This window comes from Phyllopteryx taeniolatus, chromosome 23 (assembly GCF_024500385.1).
Source record: "Phyllopteryx taeniolatus isolate TA_2022b chromosome 23, UOR_Ptae_1.2, whole genome shotgun sequence".
Taxonomy (NCBI): Eukaryota; Metazoa; Chordata; class Actinopteri; order Syngnathiformes; family Syngnathidae; genus Phyllopteryx; species Phyllopteryx taeniolatus.
The window spans coordinates 912,330-928,371 of NC_084524.1; the positions used below are offsets into that span (position 1 = coordinate 912,330).

The 16,042-nt window shown below is 46.5% G+C and overlaps 1 protein-coding gene across 18 annotated transcripts in view; it reads left to right on the forward strand.

The window, feature by feature from the left end:
- Positions 1–16,042, forward strand: part of LOC133472831 (neurexin-2-like) — a 237,212-nt gene that overhangs the window by 158,179 nt on the left and 62,991 nt on the right. The window contains exon 1 of one of the 18 annotated variants that reach the window (XM_061764254.1): positions 4,654–6,055. The exons of 15 other annotated variants lie outside the window; for them this stretch is intronic. In XM_061764254.1, coding sequence (XP_061620238.1) covers positions 5,722–6,055 — 334 coding nt within the window. In that variant the 5' untranslated portion in view covers positions 4,654–5,721. Of the gene's footprint in view, positions 1–4,653; positions 6,056–6,385; positions 6,739–16,042 lie in introns of those variants that run through there. 2 more of the 18 variants (XM_061764252.1, XM_061764255.1) reach the window with 2 other exon arrangements.

Sequence of the window (16,042 nt, forward strand, 5' to 3'; positions counted from 1 at the left end):
TCCGAACATTCTGTCTCCAGTTATCCTCAGCACAAGTTTTGGGCTTTTACTCTATAAAAAAAAAAATATATATATATATATATATATATATATTTATAATCCTCCAATCCATGTCAAAATGTCTTCCTGTTTGCAGGAGATTGCTGGGAAACCAGTATTATTATGGGATGGCTTAAGCAGTTCCCCTCCCACCTTTGAGCATTTATCTTGGCAAAGCCAAAGAAAATGGTCTCAGGTCCCAGACTTTCTTTGTGCGTGATGCCAAGAGGAAATGTTCTTTCTATATTTCCATCCTGCTGCTTAAAGGACACTAGGACACACACACACACACACTAGCTTTTGTTTGTTAAAACTGACCACACATGCACTACTGGCACACTGATCACATTCAGGCTGAGAACAGGCAAGAACCGGTTCCATAAGGAGTCGCTGAGGGGACTGACTTTTATCAGAAATGAGGACTCGCTCGGCTTCCGGATCCCACGAGAGAAGGAAGAGAGTCCGGCGCGCTGTGTCTTCCACTCGACCGTGGCCTCGTAAACTTGTCTTTCCAATTTCGTTGTATCAAATTCAAAAGAAAAGTTGAGTGTATCGGGATTCTTATTTGGAAACAAGCTCAGCGGCCAAAGATGAAAAGAACCGGGAAGAAGGAATTTCATAGGGACTTCCTTACATTTGTCAGTGGTCAGCTCCAGGGTGCAAGTTGTAGATTTAATAGATGTCGGTGGGGTGAGCCGTCTACATCTGTCCATAGCCGTCCACAGCCGCGGGGAGCGACGAGTCTCTGCCGCAGAGATGGATGGATGGCCGGAGGGGCGGGAAGAATGTGACGGAGAAAGGGCCACTCTCCTACTTTTGACCGTGGGGACGTCACAAAATGGAATGCGTGCCACTTATACCTGCTGGCCAAACCACTTCATTGCTTCTTGAGCACATTACGTCAAGCGTGGCTGAGCAAAAGAGCCGATGAGGCATCTTAATCACCCGCCCACCCACCCGCCTGTCCTATTTAAAAATTCAACAATTCGAACCTGCGCTCAGACTTGTATCAGGTTGATGTAATTACTAAAAAGACAATTAGGGAGGCACAGGCCACACAAGATTGGCAACGCCATTCTCAGCAAGACTGTTAATGGGATTCTAGAGGAATGGTCTGCATGGCGATGAGAGGTGGGAGTGATTGATTCTTTTGTTCTCCCTCGATACGTCCTCCTCCAGCCAGCCCATTCACTCGGATCTTGGCCTTTCTCCGAATGAACCAATCATGAGACTTCTGATCCTCAAAACCTGTATCCTCCATACAATTACCAGGCGCAGTTGTCCTGCTTTTTCCACAGTAACTCATCCTAAGGCGAGCCGTTTTAGAGCATTGTGACTGATCTCTCAATATTCTGTTCTGCAACAATATAAGCACCGGAAGTACCAAACCGACTTACTCTTTCACGCAAAAAAAAGTTTTGGGGGGCTTTTTCCTTTTCTTTAATAATCAGCACTGGTCTGGTTTCACACAACAACAACAAAAAACACTGGTTTCTGAAGCAGAGACAATGAGATTTTTGCAGAACCGTCACTTTGATGCCATTTGTCTGCTTTTGTGACACCTCAAACTACACAACAAAAACAAGATTTCAAAAAGGATTCTGATGGCAAAAAAAAGTTTATTAACAGCTGCGCAACTAAAAAAAAAATGCACCATGAGCAACATTGAGTCGCCGCATGGCTCGAGTTGAATGTCAGTCAGTGGCTTTATAAAAAACGTATTCACCATTCATTGCATGAACTGTCATCTTTTCACACAATTACGGCACACGCCTTCTACTAACTACCGCGACACATACGCTGTTCGAGGGTGAACTGCCCAAAATTGTCTGACTTCCATTTTGAGATTTCTCTCCCTCATGATCAATGCGACGAGCCGAGATTTCCCCCAATCTTTTCCTTCTCCTCAAAAGCTGTGCCGATCTGAAATCCAAAGCAATGTGACGCCGCCATCTTCACGGATCTATTAGTCATTACAGTGGTTTACAACCCGCTGGGTGAGACCCCCTTTCGTCCCTATCCATTTAAAAACACACTTGACGAATATATTCGTCAGTGGCATTAAGCGTTTGGCTTCTATTTGATCATGTTAAATTATTGGGTCGTTCTGTTACTCTTGAACTCGACTCGAAGAGTACATATTAATTCATGCACAGCTTCCCATTGGCGTAGCTGTAATATCTGTTAGTGGCTCTCCTCCAAATGCACTCATTCACTCCTCTTAGATAGCTTGGTGTGGCTTTAGTGCAGTACAACTAGATTTTAATGACCAGTCCAGTAACTGAGCAACATGCTGCATGAGAAGAAATACATCTTGTCAAGTGTATGAAGTTTCTTCCTAAGGCCGATAGGATTACAGTGATGACGTGAAGTTTTGGATCCCATGTGCGTCCCACTTCCTGCTTTCACATGACCTCCTTTTATCCTGGTGGACTTTGAAGGGTCCCTGCATTGTCACGGGACCTAACCTCTGGCCTTCGGGTGATACCTGTTGCATCACGCCACTGAAAGCATTGCCTCATACTGCACTTGTGTGTGTTAACGTGTGTGTGTGTGTGTGTGTGTGTTCTCTTTGCGGCAGCAGGTGCTTAGCGCTCCAATAATGAGGTCCCAGTCCGCTCGGTCTCCTGAATGAAACATCTAGAGTGTCAGTGACAGGCTCATCATAAAAACAAAAGCACATGTATTTGCGGAATAATGAGAGGCTCTTTTTTTAATACTAAAATAATGGCAGGGCTGTTTTATGAAAAGCAATACAGCAGAGGTTTTATGAAGCACTTTTGTGTAAGATAAAGATATACGAATTGTCAATTACTTTGCATAAAATTGATTTGCCTTCAGCACTTTGGTAACAATAAATGTAAAAGCACCCACATTTAGCTGGTAGAAAATGTTTTCAAAGTCCACGCTGATCCGCATTACGGTTGGTCAATGGGAGGTTTATGATGTCGACTTGGGGGTGCTTTAACATCTGTTGGAAATTCTGCCAGCGTTGATAATTCAACTTGATGGCGTTGCTCGAGGCCGCGTTCACGTTGTCTTTTTGTGTGTTTGTACATTTGGACTTTCGTACTTCCAGCATGCACTCTTCTTCCAGAATGCTGCAGCCTTTTTCAACTTGAAATATTTATTGGAGGATATATTTGTGTGTGTATTTTTTTTTTTTTTTTTTTTAAGATAAAATAATCCCTTGTCTGGGTTCAGCAGTTCAGTGTTGGTGCAAAAATGAGCATGCGGCGCCATCACCCTTGGGTGTCACTTCATGTTCTCCCTGACAGCAGCAAGCATCCCAATCTCCCCTGGGAAGTTTCATCTGCTTTCTGTCGGTGCGCGCGTGCATGTGTGCCTGCGTGATCATTCGCATTCTGGATTCTCTTCCCTTCATGGTTGCAGCTGACGTATGACGTCTTTTTTTTTCCAGTTTTAGGGCAATTTTTCTCTCTGCTGCTCTTCCTCCCCGAGTCTCAGCTTAGATCTCTATCAGCCGTGATTCATCCGATATGCAATCTCACTCCATCTCTGCTCTGCTCGACTGCACGCCCCCCTCTCCCACGACCAATACACGCACACACACCACTGCTCACTCGCACTTTTTAGCGCTTCTTCTATTCCCACATCTAATCATTTCAACATTGACACTATGCCAGATACATCTTCCTCTTTGCACCCCTCGTTCCCGCTGACTTTTAAATCATCGTTTCTGTTTTTTTTGGTGTCGCAGCACAGGGTTACGTGTGTTTTTGCACATACACGAAAACATTCCCCAACATGATGTACTTCTAGTGCTGCGTACTGTGACATAGTCAAAACAGACAAGCGGTCGAACAAGACATGCAAACTAGAAGATTTCACTCATCACTCAAACTATTATACAATGTCTCATGCATCAGATTATATACAGTAGAGATACAGCAAAAAGTCTACACACCCCTGTTCAAAGGCCACGTTGTTATGGTTTAGGATGTGGCTGTGTTCAGAATTAATGTTGGTTTTCACATTGACACTTGGCCAATGCATGAGCAAATTCCCGCTTCCAGTTATGATCGCTGCACTTTTCATTCATTTAAGTAGTCCCGATACATTGCGCATCTGTGGTAAAAGGGTGTGTATTTAAGGTTTTTTTCCAAATCTTATCCTTGGTTATTTGAGGCTTTCTTTGCAGAGTAAAAACATTTTGATGAATAACAAAGTGCGTCAAATGTTCGTACGCACGATTTTAGCACAAATTTGTGTGTACGCACTGTTTGTGAATGACACCGATTGAGAACATCTCATTGCATCTATTCTGTAGATAAAATACATTTCCACACGTACGTATATAAATGTCATTTAGCATGAGACAAAATACCAAAATATCCCGAGTGGTTGTTGAACAGTAGTGCAACAACCCCGTGTTAAACTTCGGTGTCTGATTCAGCACTTCTCGTGGCTCTGCAGGCGTACCTAATGTTTTGCCTTTTGTGTGTGCGTTAATGAAAGGGCGCCTCCCATGTTCTTGTTACGTTTACAATTCTTTTCACTCGATGTCCTCCCTCTCTCTTTCCGCCCTCCCTCTCCTTCTCAAACCACTCTAGACACACGCACGCACGCACGCACACACACCGCTCTGCCCGACATTCATCACTTGTGTTTTGAAAGGCTGAGAGTGTGTTCACCTCGCGGATCCGCCCCCTCCCGCCCCCTTCTACCTTTCGCTGGGTTTCTTGCCCCGCTCATTGCGGAGGAGCCGCCTGCAATCCGGCCGTCGAGTGGGGGACTGAGCTGACCGGAGGAGAGGGGGGAAAGGAAAAAAGGAGAAGTGTGCAGGCAGGAAAAGGAAGGAAGGAAGGAAGGACGCTCTCGCCGCTGCAGCCTTTGATTCGATTAGCATGAATTTCACAGCAAATGCAGCAGTTGCGGCAGTCTAACGGAGCTCCGGCGAGACAAACCCCAGCCTCCGCTCTTCTGGAGAGCTCAAGCTGCAGGAAGGGAAAACCCGGAGCAGAAGCACACGAATGATTCCCTCAGCAAGTGGAAGGACGGAGCTTGGTCCCAACACTCAGGATTGGCCGACTGATGTTGTTTGCAACTTCTCCGGTGACGGTTTAATGGCGTTCTTTTCTCGGTGTTGCTGAGCGTTCCGTTACTAATATTGATTGATTTCTTGACAGCACTCGGAGGTACCCGAGCTCTTTTTTTGGTTGCCTCACCAAACCTCAGACAGTTTCTGATCTTATTCTGGGAATCTCAGGCCGACATCTGGATTTGTTCTCTTCTCGACGTCCTTCCGCTTTGCCGTCGAGTGTATTCTGCCATCATCCAGCGATACATTCATTCATCCGCAGACAAAAGTTCCGAAGGGATGGCAGGAGTGTTTCTCCTCATTATGTAGGCTCGACTAGACGGCGTCAAACAATGAACTCGATGTAGACAACATATTCGAGAAGGATATGAAATGGAGTCTTGCTTATGAGAAAAATGGATTTCATTTAAATTAGGGAGGACATTTGTGGGATTCAACATTTTCGGATATCAATACAAGACTGTCTGGGGATGTGAAGCTTCAGGAAGGATTTTTGAGACAAGGTTCTTTTAATTTTGTGGCTTTTACTCACCCCCCCCCACCCCCTTTTTTTTTTTTTTGAATTTCCCTCCCTCCCCGGGCTTCAGAGCAGGAGATGGTGGGCTCCGGATTCCTTTGAGATGTTCTTTCCTTGTTTGTGTCGTATACGAGGGAGGGGCCTCCTTTTCCTCTCAGGCCCCGCCCTCGTGGAGCAGGAGGCGGAAATGGAGGTGGACGGAGGGCTCTCGGTGATGCCCAGGCCCGGGGCGGCTTCGCCCGCAGTCTGGGCCAGTCCGGCCTTCCTGCTCAGGGCGGTGCTCTCGCTGGCCCTGCTGGTGTTCCCGTGCCCGGCCGTGGCCGCCAGAGTCTCGTCCTCCCTCAGCACCACCCACCACGTCCACCACTTCCACAACAAGCACGGCACTGTGCCCATTGCCATCAACCGGATGCCCTTTTTGACACGTGGGGGCCATGGTAAGACCATCCCTTTTGTTTTTGTTTTTCCCCCAATGGTTGAGCAGTGAGACTGCAACACGCATGTGGACATTGGCCTCTGAACGCTGTGGATTTAGTGGGCGAGGGAGAGTTAATTGCCTTCAAAGGGTCGGTGGCAATGTGTTCTAAGTTGAGTACGTAAGCCCAGGTCATTGCTTCATCCGCCGATTCTCTGCAAAGGCAGAGAGGAGGCCCAGCTCCCGATAGGCTAACGATTTTTGCAATCCAAAGAGTTCAACAGCCATGCATGGTGGAAGTATGATGACCAGCTGAGGTTACCGTTTGCTCAACAAGGAACTCTCCATCATGATACTTGCGGACTCCAGGTTCCATCAGTCTTTAAAGAATTTTTGTCACTCCCCATCCATAACACCATGCACACGTCAACGTACATGAATAGTGTTGATTATTATTGGCCATCTTCATGCTCATGTAAATGCGCTTCTCGTCATCTAATCATTATCAATCAGTTTTGCGGCGTGGGTGCGGTGAGAGACGCATGACCGGGCCCTCCCTGGTCAATTGGCAGGGTTGAGCTTCCAGAGGCACCAGTGCGCGACTTCTTTGCCGCATCCTATTCCTGGTTATCATATTCTACACCAGTCGGACAGCAGTGTGATGGCGCACACAAATGAGGCTCCTACTGGACTCGCGGAAGAGATGTGAGTGGATGCGAGTGTTGTATCGTCGCGGCTTTGTCACGTATGTTGCCGCTTAAGCGTCATTCTTCTGCCTACTCCTTCGACAAGCTCTTATCATTGGATTGCACCTCTCATATCCTGTTATTATCTATTTGAATGCACATAATTAACATACAAATGTTATCTCTGCACCGGCTGTGCGACTTCGAGAGGGCGCCTGTCCCATTAGAACACTTCTCAGGCTACCATGTCAAGTCATCTGAAATGTCAGCTTTCTCGGTCGTCAAGAATATATTTCCAACACTGATGCCGCAGTCAGCGCTCAGAGCCTACTTGCGTCCTACTCTAATATGGTCCCGTGTAGTAAAACAAGACTGTGGCCCATTATCGTGCGTTGATTTGAGGCTGTTTAGTGCATATGTAATGCGCCGAGCTGCGCTCATTGCAGTTTATTTTGAGTGCCTCACCCAATACAGCTAATTGAAAAGTCTTGACCACTAAACTGTAGCATTTCTGTGAGTTTGCTCGGTGATTAGTGGGATACCCACACCGCCAGCACTCAGACACTTACAATGGTCTTGAATTGGCGTCTATTATAAGCCTTGCTCAAACCAGGAAACCTTCCCCCCCCCCGCTTAATGTGGGGCCACAATGAGGCTGTGATGAGTCAGTTTCTGTTGCGTTGGTGGACTGGTGAGCTCTATATTCTAATACCAAATGCAAACCCACGTGCATTGCCAGGGTTTTATACATTGCTTCTATTGGACCACTGGGTTGAGTTGTTTGTTTGTGCTTCAGAACTGTTCTTCATTTGTCAACATATCTGTGTTTGGACACACACACACGCACACACGCACACACCTATGCCCTAATTTCCATGACTCAATTGGAAGAAAGCAAGCGAAATGTTTGCCATGTTAAGGTAATCCGACCTGAATGCCACACCGCATCAGACTAAAGGGATTAAAGAGCTCATTTGGATTCAGGAAATCTTTGATGTTTTCCATGGCTCTCTTCCAAGTGATTTCACTGCCGGCTGCATCAGTTTGTCCTTGGTCGCGGACAGCATACCGCTTGTTAACACGGCGGTGGTTGGGGGTAAAACGAACGTCCACAACATTAAGGACCCTGTACCAATTCGATTTGAGCCAATCTACTATTTACCAACTACCCTAGCGTCCTCTGTTTTGTTTTTATCCACAATTGGAACGCATGGGAAATCTATTCTAGTCTATTCAGAACGGAGGACAAGACTCTGAGCCAAGACAAAAATTAGCACACAAAAAATAAAAACCAGGAATGGGCAACTCTAATAACCATCATCACGGCATGAAGTCATCATGTCATATTTTGCCATGGAATATAACCACAAACGTTATTTGCAGTGTTGATGTTAATTACAGGCACGCTGCCACAATCACGGTAACGCGTTTCCATGCTCTCAAGATAATTGGAAAATCTTTGGGTTTTTTTCCACATTGATTCACACCAATTAGCTAAAACGCCAGTGTTTCAGGATGCTATGCTCTCTTAACTGCTTTTAGTTGCCTCTCAAATTACTTTCCCACTGCAGGTGTTGTGATCCTTTTTTTTTGTTTTTCTATTGCTCTGCTCTGCCTTTATTTGTCCACTTTTGAAGCATTGATTGCCGTGTCAGGGTCTGCCGCATTTGAGAGAATAGTTTCGGCTTGCAATCCCCCCGTCTTGTGGTTTTTGTTTAGGGTGACCATGCGTGAATACCAATGACGTCAGCTGCTGCCTGCTTCCGTATCCCGGTCTCGAAAATGAAAAAAATGAGAATACCGGCACTCTCCTTGAAAGTTTGCGGCCCTCAAATGCAAAATGCTAGTCAATCGCTATGTTAGTGTGAGTGACAAGCTGCTGTGTTTGATAATCACCGCTTTATCTCCCGGCTGCAGTGTGTTTGTGTGTGTGGACGTTGAGCTGTCTGCTTTTAAAGTCAAGTCACAGCCCCAGTCTTTCACAGGGCGCCATTAGTATTCATGATTCCCACAACGTGCAAGGCCCACAAGCGAATGTGCGGACACCTGCGCGTCGATGAGGGGTAAAAAGGATGCCTCAGGTGTCCTGGACAGTTGAGATAAGCGTGCTTTTTTTCATTTCCTGTTTCGCCACCTCCGCGCACCTGACCTCCTTCAACACCTGTGCGACACTATAAGGGAAGTGATTGAAGATGTGCCCAAAGTGGGCCGACTACTTCATGAGTTATTATTTGCGCTAACGTAGACAGTCAATAATGCCAAGCCCTCACTAGGGTTGGTCATCATTTGAATTGGAGTGATTTCGGTCCGGATTCCGGTTCCTCATTTCGATTCCGGTTCCAAACGATTCTCGATTCTGATTCTTTTAGGGGGGGCTAGGTCAAAAGATTTTGCATGGTTTAAATCAAGAGTGTCCAAATTGTGAACATCCATTTTCTTAACAGCCCGCTGCGTAGACTAAAATGAACATTTGAGTCGGGGTTCTTTATAACCAGTATCAATATCAAACCTATGAACTAAAAGGCAATGTGTGTGGAACTAACCCAGTTGACTGAATATTCATTCATTAATGTTTCAGCTAAAAGTTAAATACAGTAAATATAGTTATTTGTGTCTCTTTTATCACGTTAAATGGTTTATGCGTGCAAGTTTTAACTTGACTTCCTAGTTTAAGCTTGTATCCTTTTATTTTGAAGGGTACGCAACGGAACTCAGCGTTTTGGCGTGAAAAGTAACTTCACAGGAAACTGGTGAATTCTGAAAACCAAAGTAAACCTAGGCGGCAATAAAAGAGTCATGAATGGAACCAAATACTATAAAACCATTCCTTTACCTACGCACCGATGAGGCACAAGGTTCGTGTTTTTGCCCAACCCTAGCCCTCACTGACTGATGATTTCATGGACCAAGAGGTGTTCCTACGGAAGAAGCAGATGGATTCCTCCATTCACGATCTGCCAAAATGGAAGAAAAAGTGCGAAAAGGGCCGATAGCACGCCACCTGCATGAGGCGTTGATGGCGCTCCCCTGCATCCCCAAGCTTGACTAATCCCCCCCGTAGAGGCGTAACGAGTCATGCACTTGTCATAAACCAATGGATATGAACGGTGATTCCAGTCAATCGCTTGTTCTTGACAAAGCATCGATTAGACTTTGCTATACTTCTCATCAGATGGGCAATAACGGCGGCAATTGTCTTGGATGTAAACGGCAAGTACTGTGTGTCTTGGGTAGTTCGGTTTGTTGGCTGAAGCTCCACCTTTTTGAAGAAGACATGGCCAGGATGACATCTCAGCCCTGCTTACCTCACCTGCTGCAGCACATGAAAGACTTGAGCCTGGGTTGCACCTCGGTCTTGTAGGCGAGGGCGCCACAACTTCAGAGGGCGCTGTGATGTGTTAATTCTTGAAGCTCAGGGGCTTCTCGAGGAGGAGGTGGCGGGCTCACACAAGACATCCGAGTGTTCGCTGGCTGAGCTCGCCATTAATAAAGTGTCATCAACACACAAATATGGCGTCTTCAATTGCAAAGTCATGAGCAGACTCATTACACAAGGGAAAGTAAGGACTTGAGCTATTCCCTAACGGTATTGCCCCCATTTCTTCCTACCTATTGTGCACACACAGCGAGGGCCATTAATCATTCATTCAAAGAAGCGGCTTCGCTCAGCTGCCCTTTCCGCACGGCTCCGCGTAGCACTTCGGTGTATTTCAAAAAATCTTTTGCTTTGCTTCGTGTTGACATCAATTATTCACTGCAAAATGCTAATTCCTTGACAGAGCACTCACTGCGAGCCAGACATCACAACAAGACCGTGCGTGTCCATCTGCAATAAGGGAAGCTAGACTAACCAATGGGATGGGATCGGCCAACCTTGTTTCATACCCAAGATCCTTTTTTAATCCACTAAAGTGGCTCGGATGATTTCTTGTCTTAATTCTTGCGGCCGCTTATATTGCGTCACATAAAGCTCGCTTGTTCACCGTGGGTTTTAATATGTGAGAAACAAAAATTGCTTTGCTTTGTTAGTGTTTACTTCAGGGATCTTGTGTCGCCTTCAGCTGACACATCTGTGTCGAGACTCCCGTGACTGACAGATGCCTCAATTTCTGCCGCAAGTGAGCTTCGGTTCCTGCGTGCTGCCTCCGTATCGGAGAGGCTAGCAAGTGGGAAGAAGACGGAGAAGATGTGCTGCGAATAAGTAAGCGAAGATTGGAGATTAATTGGCAGAGGGGTGAAGGCAAAGCCACACAGGAAGGAGGGCACTTGAGGTCCTCACTGATGTTGCCCTGACACAGTTAAATACTCTCCCAAGGGTTTTTGGAGAAGCTGTAGACATGAGTCAAGGCATGACTGGAACGGAACCAGGAAGGGGGGGGGAGGAAAAAAAAAAAAAAAAAAAAAAAAAAAGCAAACCCCTGCTACTTGCCACTCTGCTCCACTCCATGGTTAGCTGCTGCCATCTCCTCTGAACCCTTTCATCATTTCACTGCAGGGATACGTGTGTGCCAGGCTATGGTACGTGCCCGGTGAGTGGCGCAAACCAAGGACACGTTCAGCCTCACGGTGGCACCAAATGATCCGCAGCTGAGGACCCAATTAGGCACACACGTCGAGTTCTCTTTGCTGTAGTCAGAGCACCGCAAAATATTCGTCTTCAGAATAGTTCTTTGAGAAGAGAATTTGGTGTTTTTAGTCAGCGAGAAAACACTTGACGCACATCGGACAGTAGAGTTTGATTTTATTTTGGAGACAGTTTTTAGGGAAGTTCCATTGTATAACGTCGTGTTGCTAAAGTGCTACGTTTTCACGCAGCAGAACAGTTCCGTTCAGATCGGAAACCACCCAAAGAAGGGTACCAATAATTCGGAACTGAACTGTCCACCGGATGGGAACTAGGCACCTGATGGGAATTGTCATCAGATCTGTAGAATCGGGTGTTCGGGTTTGCCGAGGACAAGGTCGCAGCCTGTTCTGTCAGGATTGAGGAAGAACACGGATCGATATCGGCTCAGAGGGAGTCAAGTGAGAGCGATAACTCGGAGCGGCCGTAAACGAGATTGATTACAGTGCAGCCAGTGCATTCTTAATGCCGGCGGCACAGTGAGGGGGAGACAGAATCCCGGACCAACCCAGATCTTGGATTTACAGATCGAAACGCAGAAGCTGGGGCGGTATAATCTGTCTGTGATGCTAACTGTAACATGGGCGGCCTTTGTGTGTCAGGCGAGAGAGAGGCTTATCTCATGGCCTTTATGTAAGGCGACTAGCTCAGCCACCCATCTGCAAACAAGTGTCAACCTACGCTGTGCTTCACGAGAGGGCCAAACTATTCTGTCAGACGAGAGCCAACTTTATCCGATCTAACTTGGGTTCCGTTTTAGGTTGTATTTTCTTCGCTGCATTTTATTCAGTTCCGCAGATTTTCCATTGCATCAACTGTTTTTGTTTGAGAGCCTTTTCACAACGAGCGGCCGGGTTAATGTATAGACATCATACGCTGGTCGCCGAGGCGGTAGAGTGTCCTCTCCCCTCTCAGTCATTCGTCTGCCTCCATCACGGCCCCATTCCCTTTCCGGAATGCTCTCTCTCCCAGAGTGCTCTCTAGGTAATAATTGTATTTCACTGTCATAGCTTGACGCTTTTTCTCCATGACACTTACAAAGACAATCCAAAGGTCAGTGCTATTGATGAGTCATAAATAACTGGCTCCTGGTGCATAAGTGGAAGTTAATGGATTTATTATTGCACTTTGTCTTACCGTAGATTCAGATATTGCCCACGGTGTACGATTTTAAGGATGAATGTATGCAACCGCTATGACATTAGACCTGAGGCAATGCCCTACGCTTTTCTGGGGTGTGAGGCGGTTCATAAATCAACTGTTATTGTTGTAGAATATGTTTAATATTACAAAGAGATGGCTGTACATGAGTTATCCCATAGATACTTGCTCACTGTGTGTCCCAACAATCAAGTTAAACATGGAGTTTTGAAATGGGTTTGCTAGAATATTGACTGTGATCGTCGGGGCTCAGCTGCAAGCATCTACGTCCCCCTTCCTGCTCGTAATTTGCCGTTTTCAAGTTCATTTCCCCAAAGAGACCCAGTAGAAAGAAGGACACGAGCGTAAATTGATGCTTGCTGGTGAAAGACGGGGTGCCTTATTTCCCTCCCCGCTCGTCGTTTCCTCTCAGCGCGGGGAGGTGACCTCGAGCTCGGCGATATGAAGAGGCTGTCACGCCACATTACCAGCCCAGCCCCCCCCCTCGCCCCCTCTTTGCCTCAGATGTTTTATTTTGTTCATGCCATTCTGTGGAGACAAAACAATTCCTTCCCTCGTTGATTAATGTCTGCAGCGTGGGTGTGCAGTGCAGTAGAGAGAGGATTGTTGTCCCCTTATGAAGTAGACTCTTCCTTTTGGAATTAAAGGACCCTTGTTGTTTCCTAGGAAAATGAGAGCTAGCAAGATCAACACAACCAGCCAAAGAACCGTTCTCGAGTAGCCCGTCGAGCTGCGCAATTAACTTTGGGCGTTCCTTCCAAGGTGTCTCCAGCAGGACCATCAACATTCACAGTCCAGTTAATCGTGAGTTATTATTTGTAACACATAGTCGTGATAAACTACTCCCTGTTTTCTCGCTCGAGCGACGACGTGCCATTGGAAGCTCGGACGGCGCTTTGAAATCACTCCTCTGAATGACACGTATTTGGCCGTCGTATTTGTGCAATTGGAATTTGGATTCGCAGTTCAACGTTCAAATGGGATATTTCCAACTGCTCCCTTAGTGCTGCACCGTGTGTGCTTTGTTGGGGGCAGTGCAGGGCTGAGGGAGAGCGCGTTTGCTGCGTTTGCTGCATGCGTCTTTATGCGACCGTGTCACACCGCACGCTGTGTGTGTGTGTTGTGCAATGACAGGTTAATCATGCTGTGAGATGCATGTGACGGTGACGCACAAACATGGTGTGTGGGTGTGTGCACGTGTAGCGATAGTGCTCACCTCCAAGCGTTGGGAAAGGTCGAGTTTCATTTGAAATAGAACTGCAAAATGTGCACGCCGTGCTTTTCATCTTATCGGGTGGTAAGGCCCATGTCGACATTATTCATTTTGATCATATTTGTTTAAGAACATGAAGGTGTCGCTTCTTATTTTACCGAGTGCTAATATGCCAGTTGAAATGGACACTGATATATTAATTGGGCATTTCCTCCTACAGCCACAATGATAAACATATTGCGAAATGAAAGCCTCTTCATTAAAAGTCTTTGTAAATGCCAACGGTGTCGTCAGCATAAATTAGAGACACTGCAGGAGGTGAAAGTCATGTTTCTCCGTTGCATTATCACCGAGCACTGTACATTCATAACACAGGCAGCTTTTGTCCAACTGCCAGCCTACGATTGGTTGCCATAGTAACCCACTCTGGAGCCCCTGAGCAGAAGCTGGACCCCCTCAGGTCCAGCATGTTCTAGATTTCACACAATGTGGAAAAACACACACACACACACACACACACACTGCTCCGGTCAACTTCGCTAAAAGAAGCTAAATGGAGTTTAAATACATCTCGGTTACAGAATGAATTGACCTGTGCTGATATTGCCAATATGTCAGTAAACGTATGTTTACAGTTCAGTCAAAGGGGCTCAAAGGCAAAAGTCTCACATTCCCTACAAAGAGCATACAGTGCGCTTTTAAGGCAGTACTGCAGTATTCCCTCATGATGACAACCAACACATTGGTCGCTGGTAATTGGCTCTCCTGGGCTCGAAACCCAACCGCACCCACAGCGCCCCCGTCGGTGGTGCTGAACCGGACTGCGAGTGCAGGCGCGAGCAGAGTCCGCCGTGAAATAAAACAATGAAGCTGCATCACCTGAGCTGTGTTATTTATTTTATGAAAAAAACAAAACAAAAGAGTGGCACGGTGCTCAACTGGTTAACATCCGCCTCACAGTTCTGGGGACCCGGGTTCAAATCCGGCCTCGCCTATGTGGAGTTTGCATGTTCTCCCCGTGCCTGCGTGGCTTTTCTCCGGGCACTCCGGTTCCCTCCCACATCGCAAAAACATGCTCGGTAGGTTCAAAAAGATTGTGAGTGCGAATGGTTGTTTGTTCCTATGTGCCCTGCGATTGGCTGGCGACCAGTTCAGGGTGTACCCCGCCTCTCGCCCAAAGATAGCCGGGATAGCCTCCAGCACGCCCGTGACCCGCGGACAACGAATGAATGAAAAAGCAGTGTGTGTTGAAGCCGGTGGTTACGGTGTTCATATTGCGTCACATTTAAGGTCCAATTTGGGAAAATCGGGTGGCTTTGGCTTTGCGTGCCATCTCCAACATTTTCGGATGCTTCGTCCTTACATCCTGTCTCGTTACCTACTCCTCCTTTCATTTTGCTCTCTCTCTCTCTCTCTCTCTCTCTGCCCAATGCTGCATTAAGGGGGCTTTATCTTGGCTCTCCGCTTCCCTCATTAGAGCCGAGTGCAATCGCAGCACTTGTGTTGCGTTTTCTCCACCTCTCGTCCTACTTGAGCCCGGCCCAGACTGATTGGATTGCATTGTTACGGCTATGGAAAAAAGAGGACTTTCAAATGTTTTTTTTTTGAAGGGGAGGGTTGTGTGATTTGTTTCTGTGCTGCTGTTAATTGAAACGTGAGCTGGCTGGAGATGAAATAGGCGGAGGAATAATTCATAACATTTCAAGTAGGTCCAACCCGATGAAAAATAATGATGGTGTCTCAGCAGAATACAGAGAGATTCCCTCTTTGTGGCACACTTTTATGACTATGTATTTTTATGCAGTAGAGTCAGCAAGGCCTCATTTTAATGATGACCTCCCTCACTATATTTGACACAGATTTCTCTACTAGACTAGAAGCAAACAGAAGAACAACTTGAAGATGCTCCACTAATTCGCGGACGGGTTACTTAACGTCCATTCGTCAGCTAAGCGGTTCCCAGTTAGAGCACGTTGATGACAAGGAACAATTTCCCAATGGGATCATTTCGGCTGGTCGTCTGCCGTTTCCAATGAGTTTCTCGGGTAAAGTCAGGCATCCTTCGCGTGGCGATTGACCTTTCACCTCACTTGTTTCGTCGCAGTGGTGGGCTGCACCCTCGGATAGCCCGAAGTCAGAATTATACCGCAGTTGGCCCAGATGTTTGTACTGTACAAACAAACGCAGGCCCAGAGTGATGCATCCGTGTCAAGTGTTTTCCCGCAGGAAACACATTTGCCTTTTTTTTCCCTTTTCCTTTTTTAAACGGGGAAAATATTCGTATTATTATTATTATATGTGACATTCAAGCTCCAGGCGGTAAAA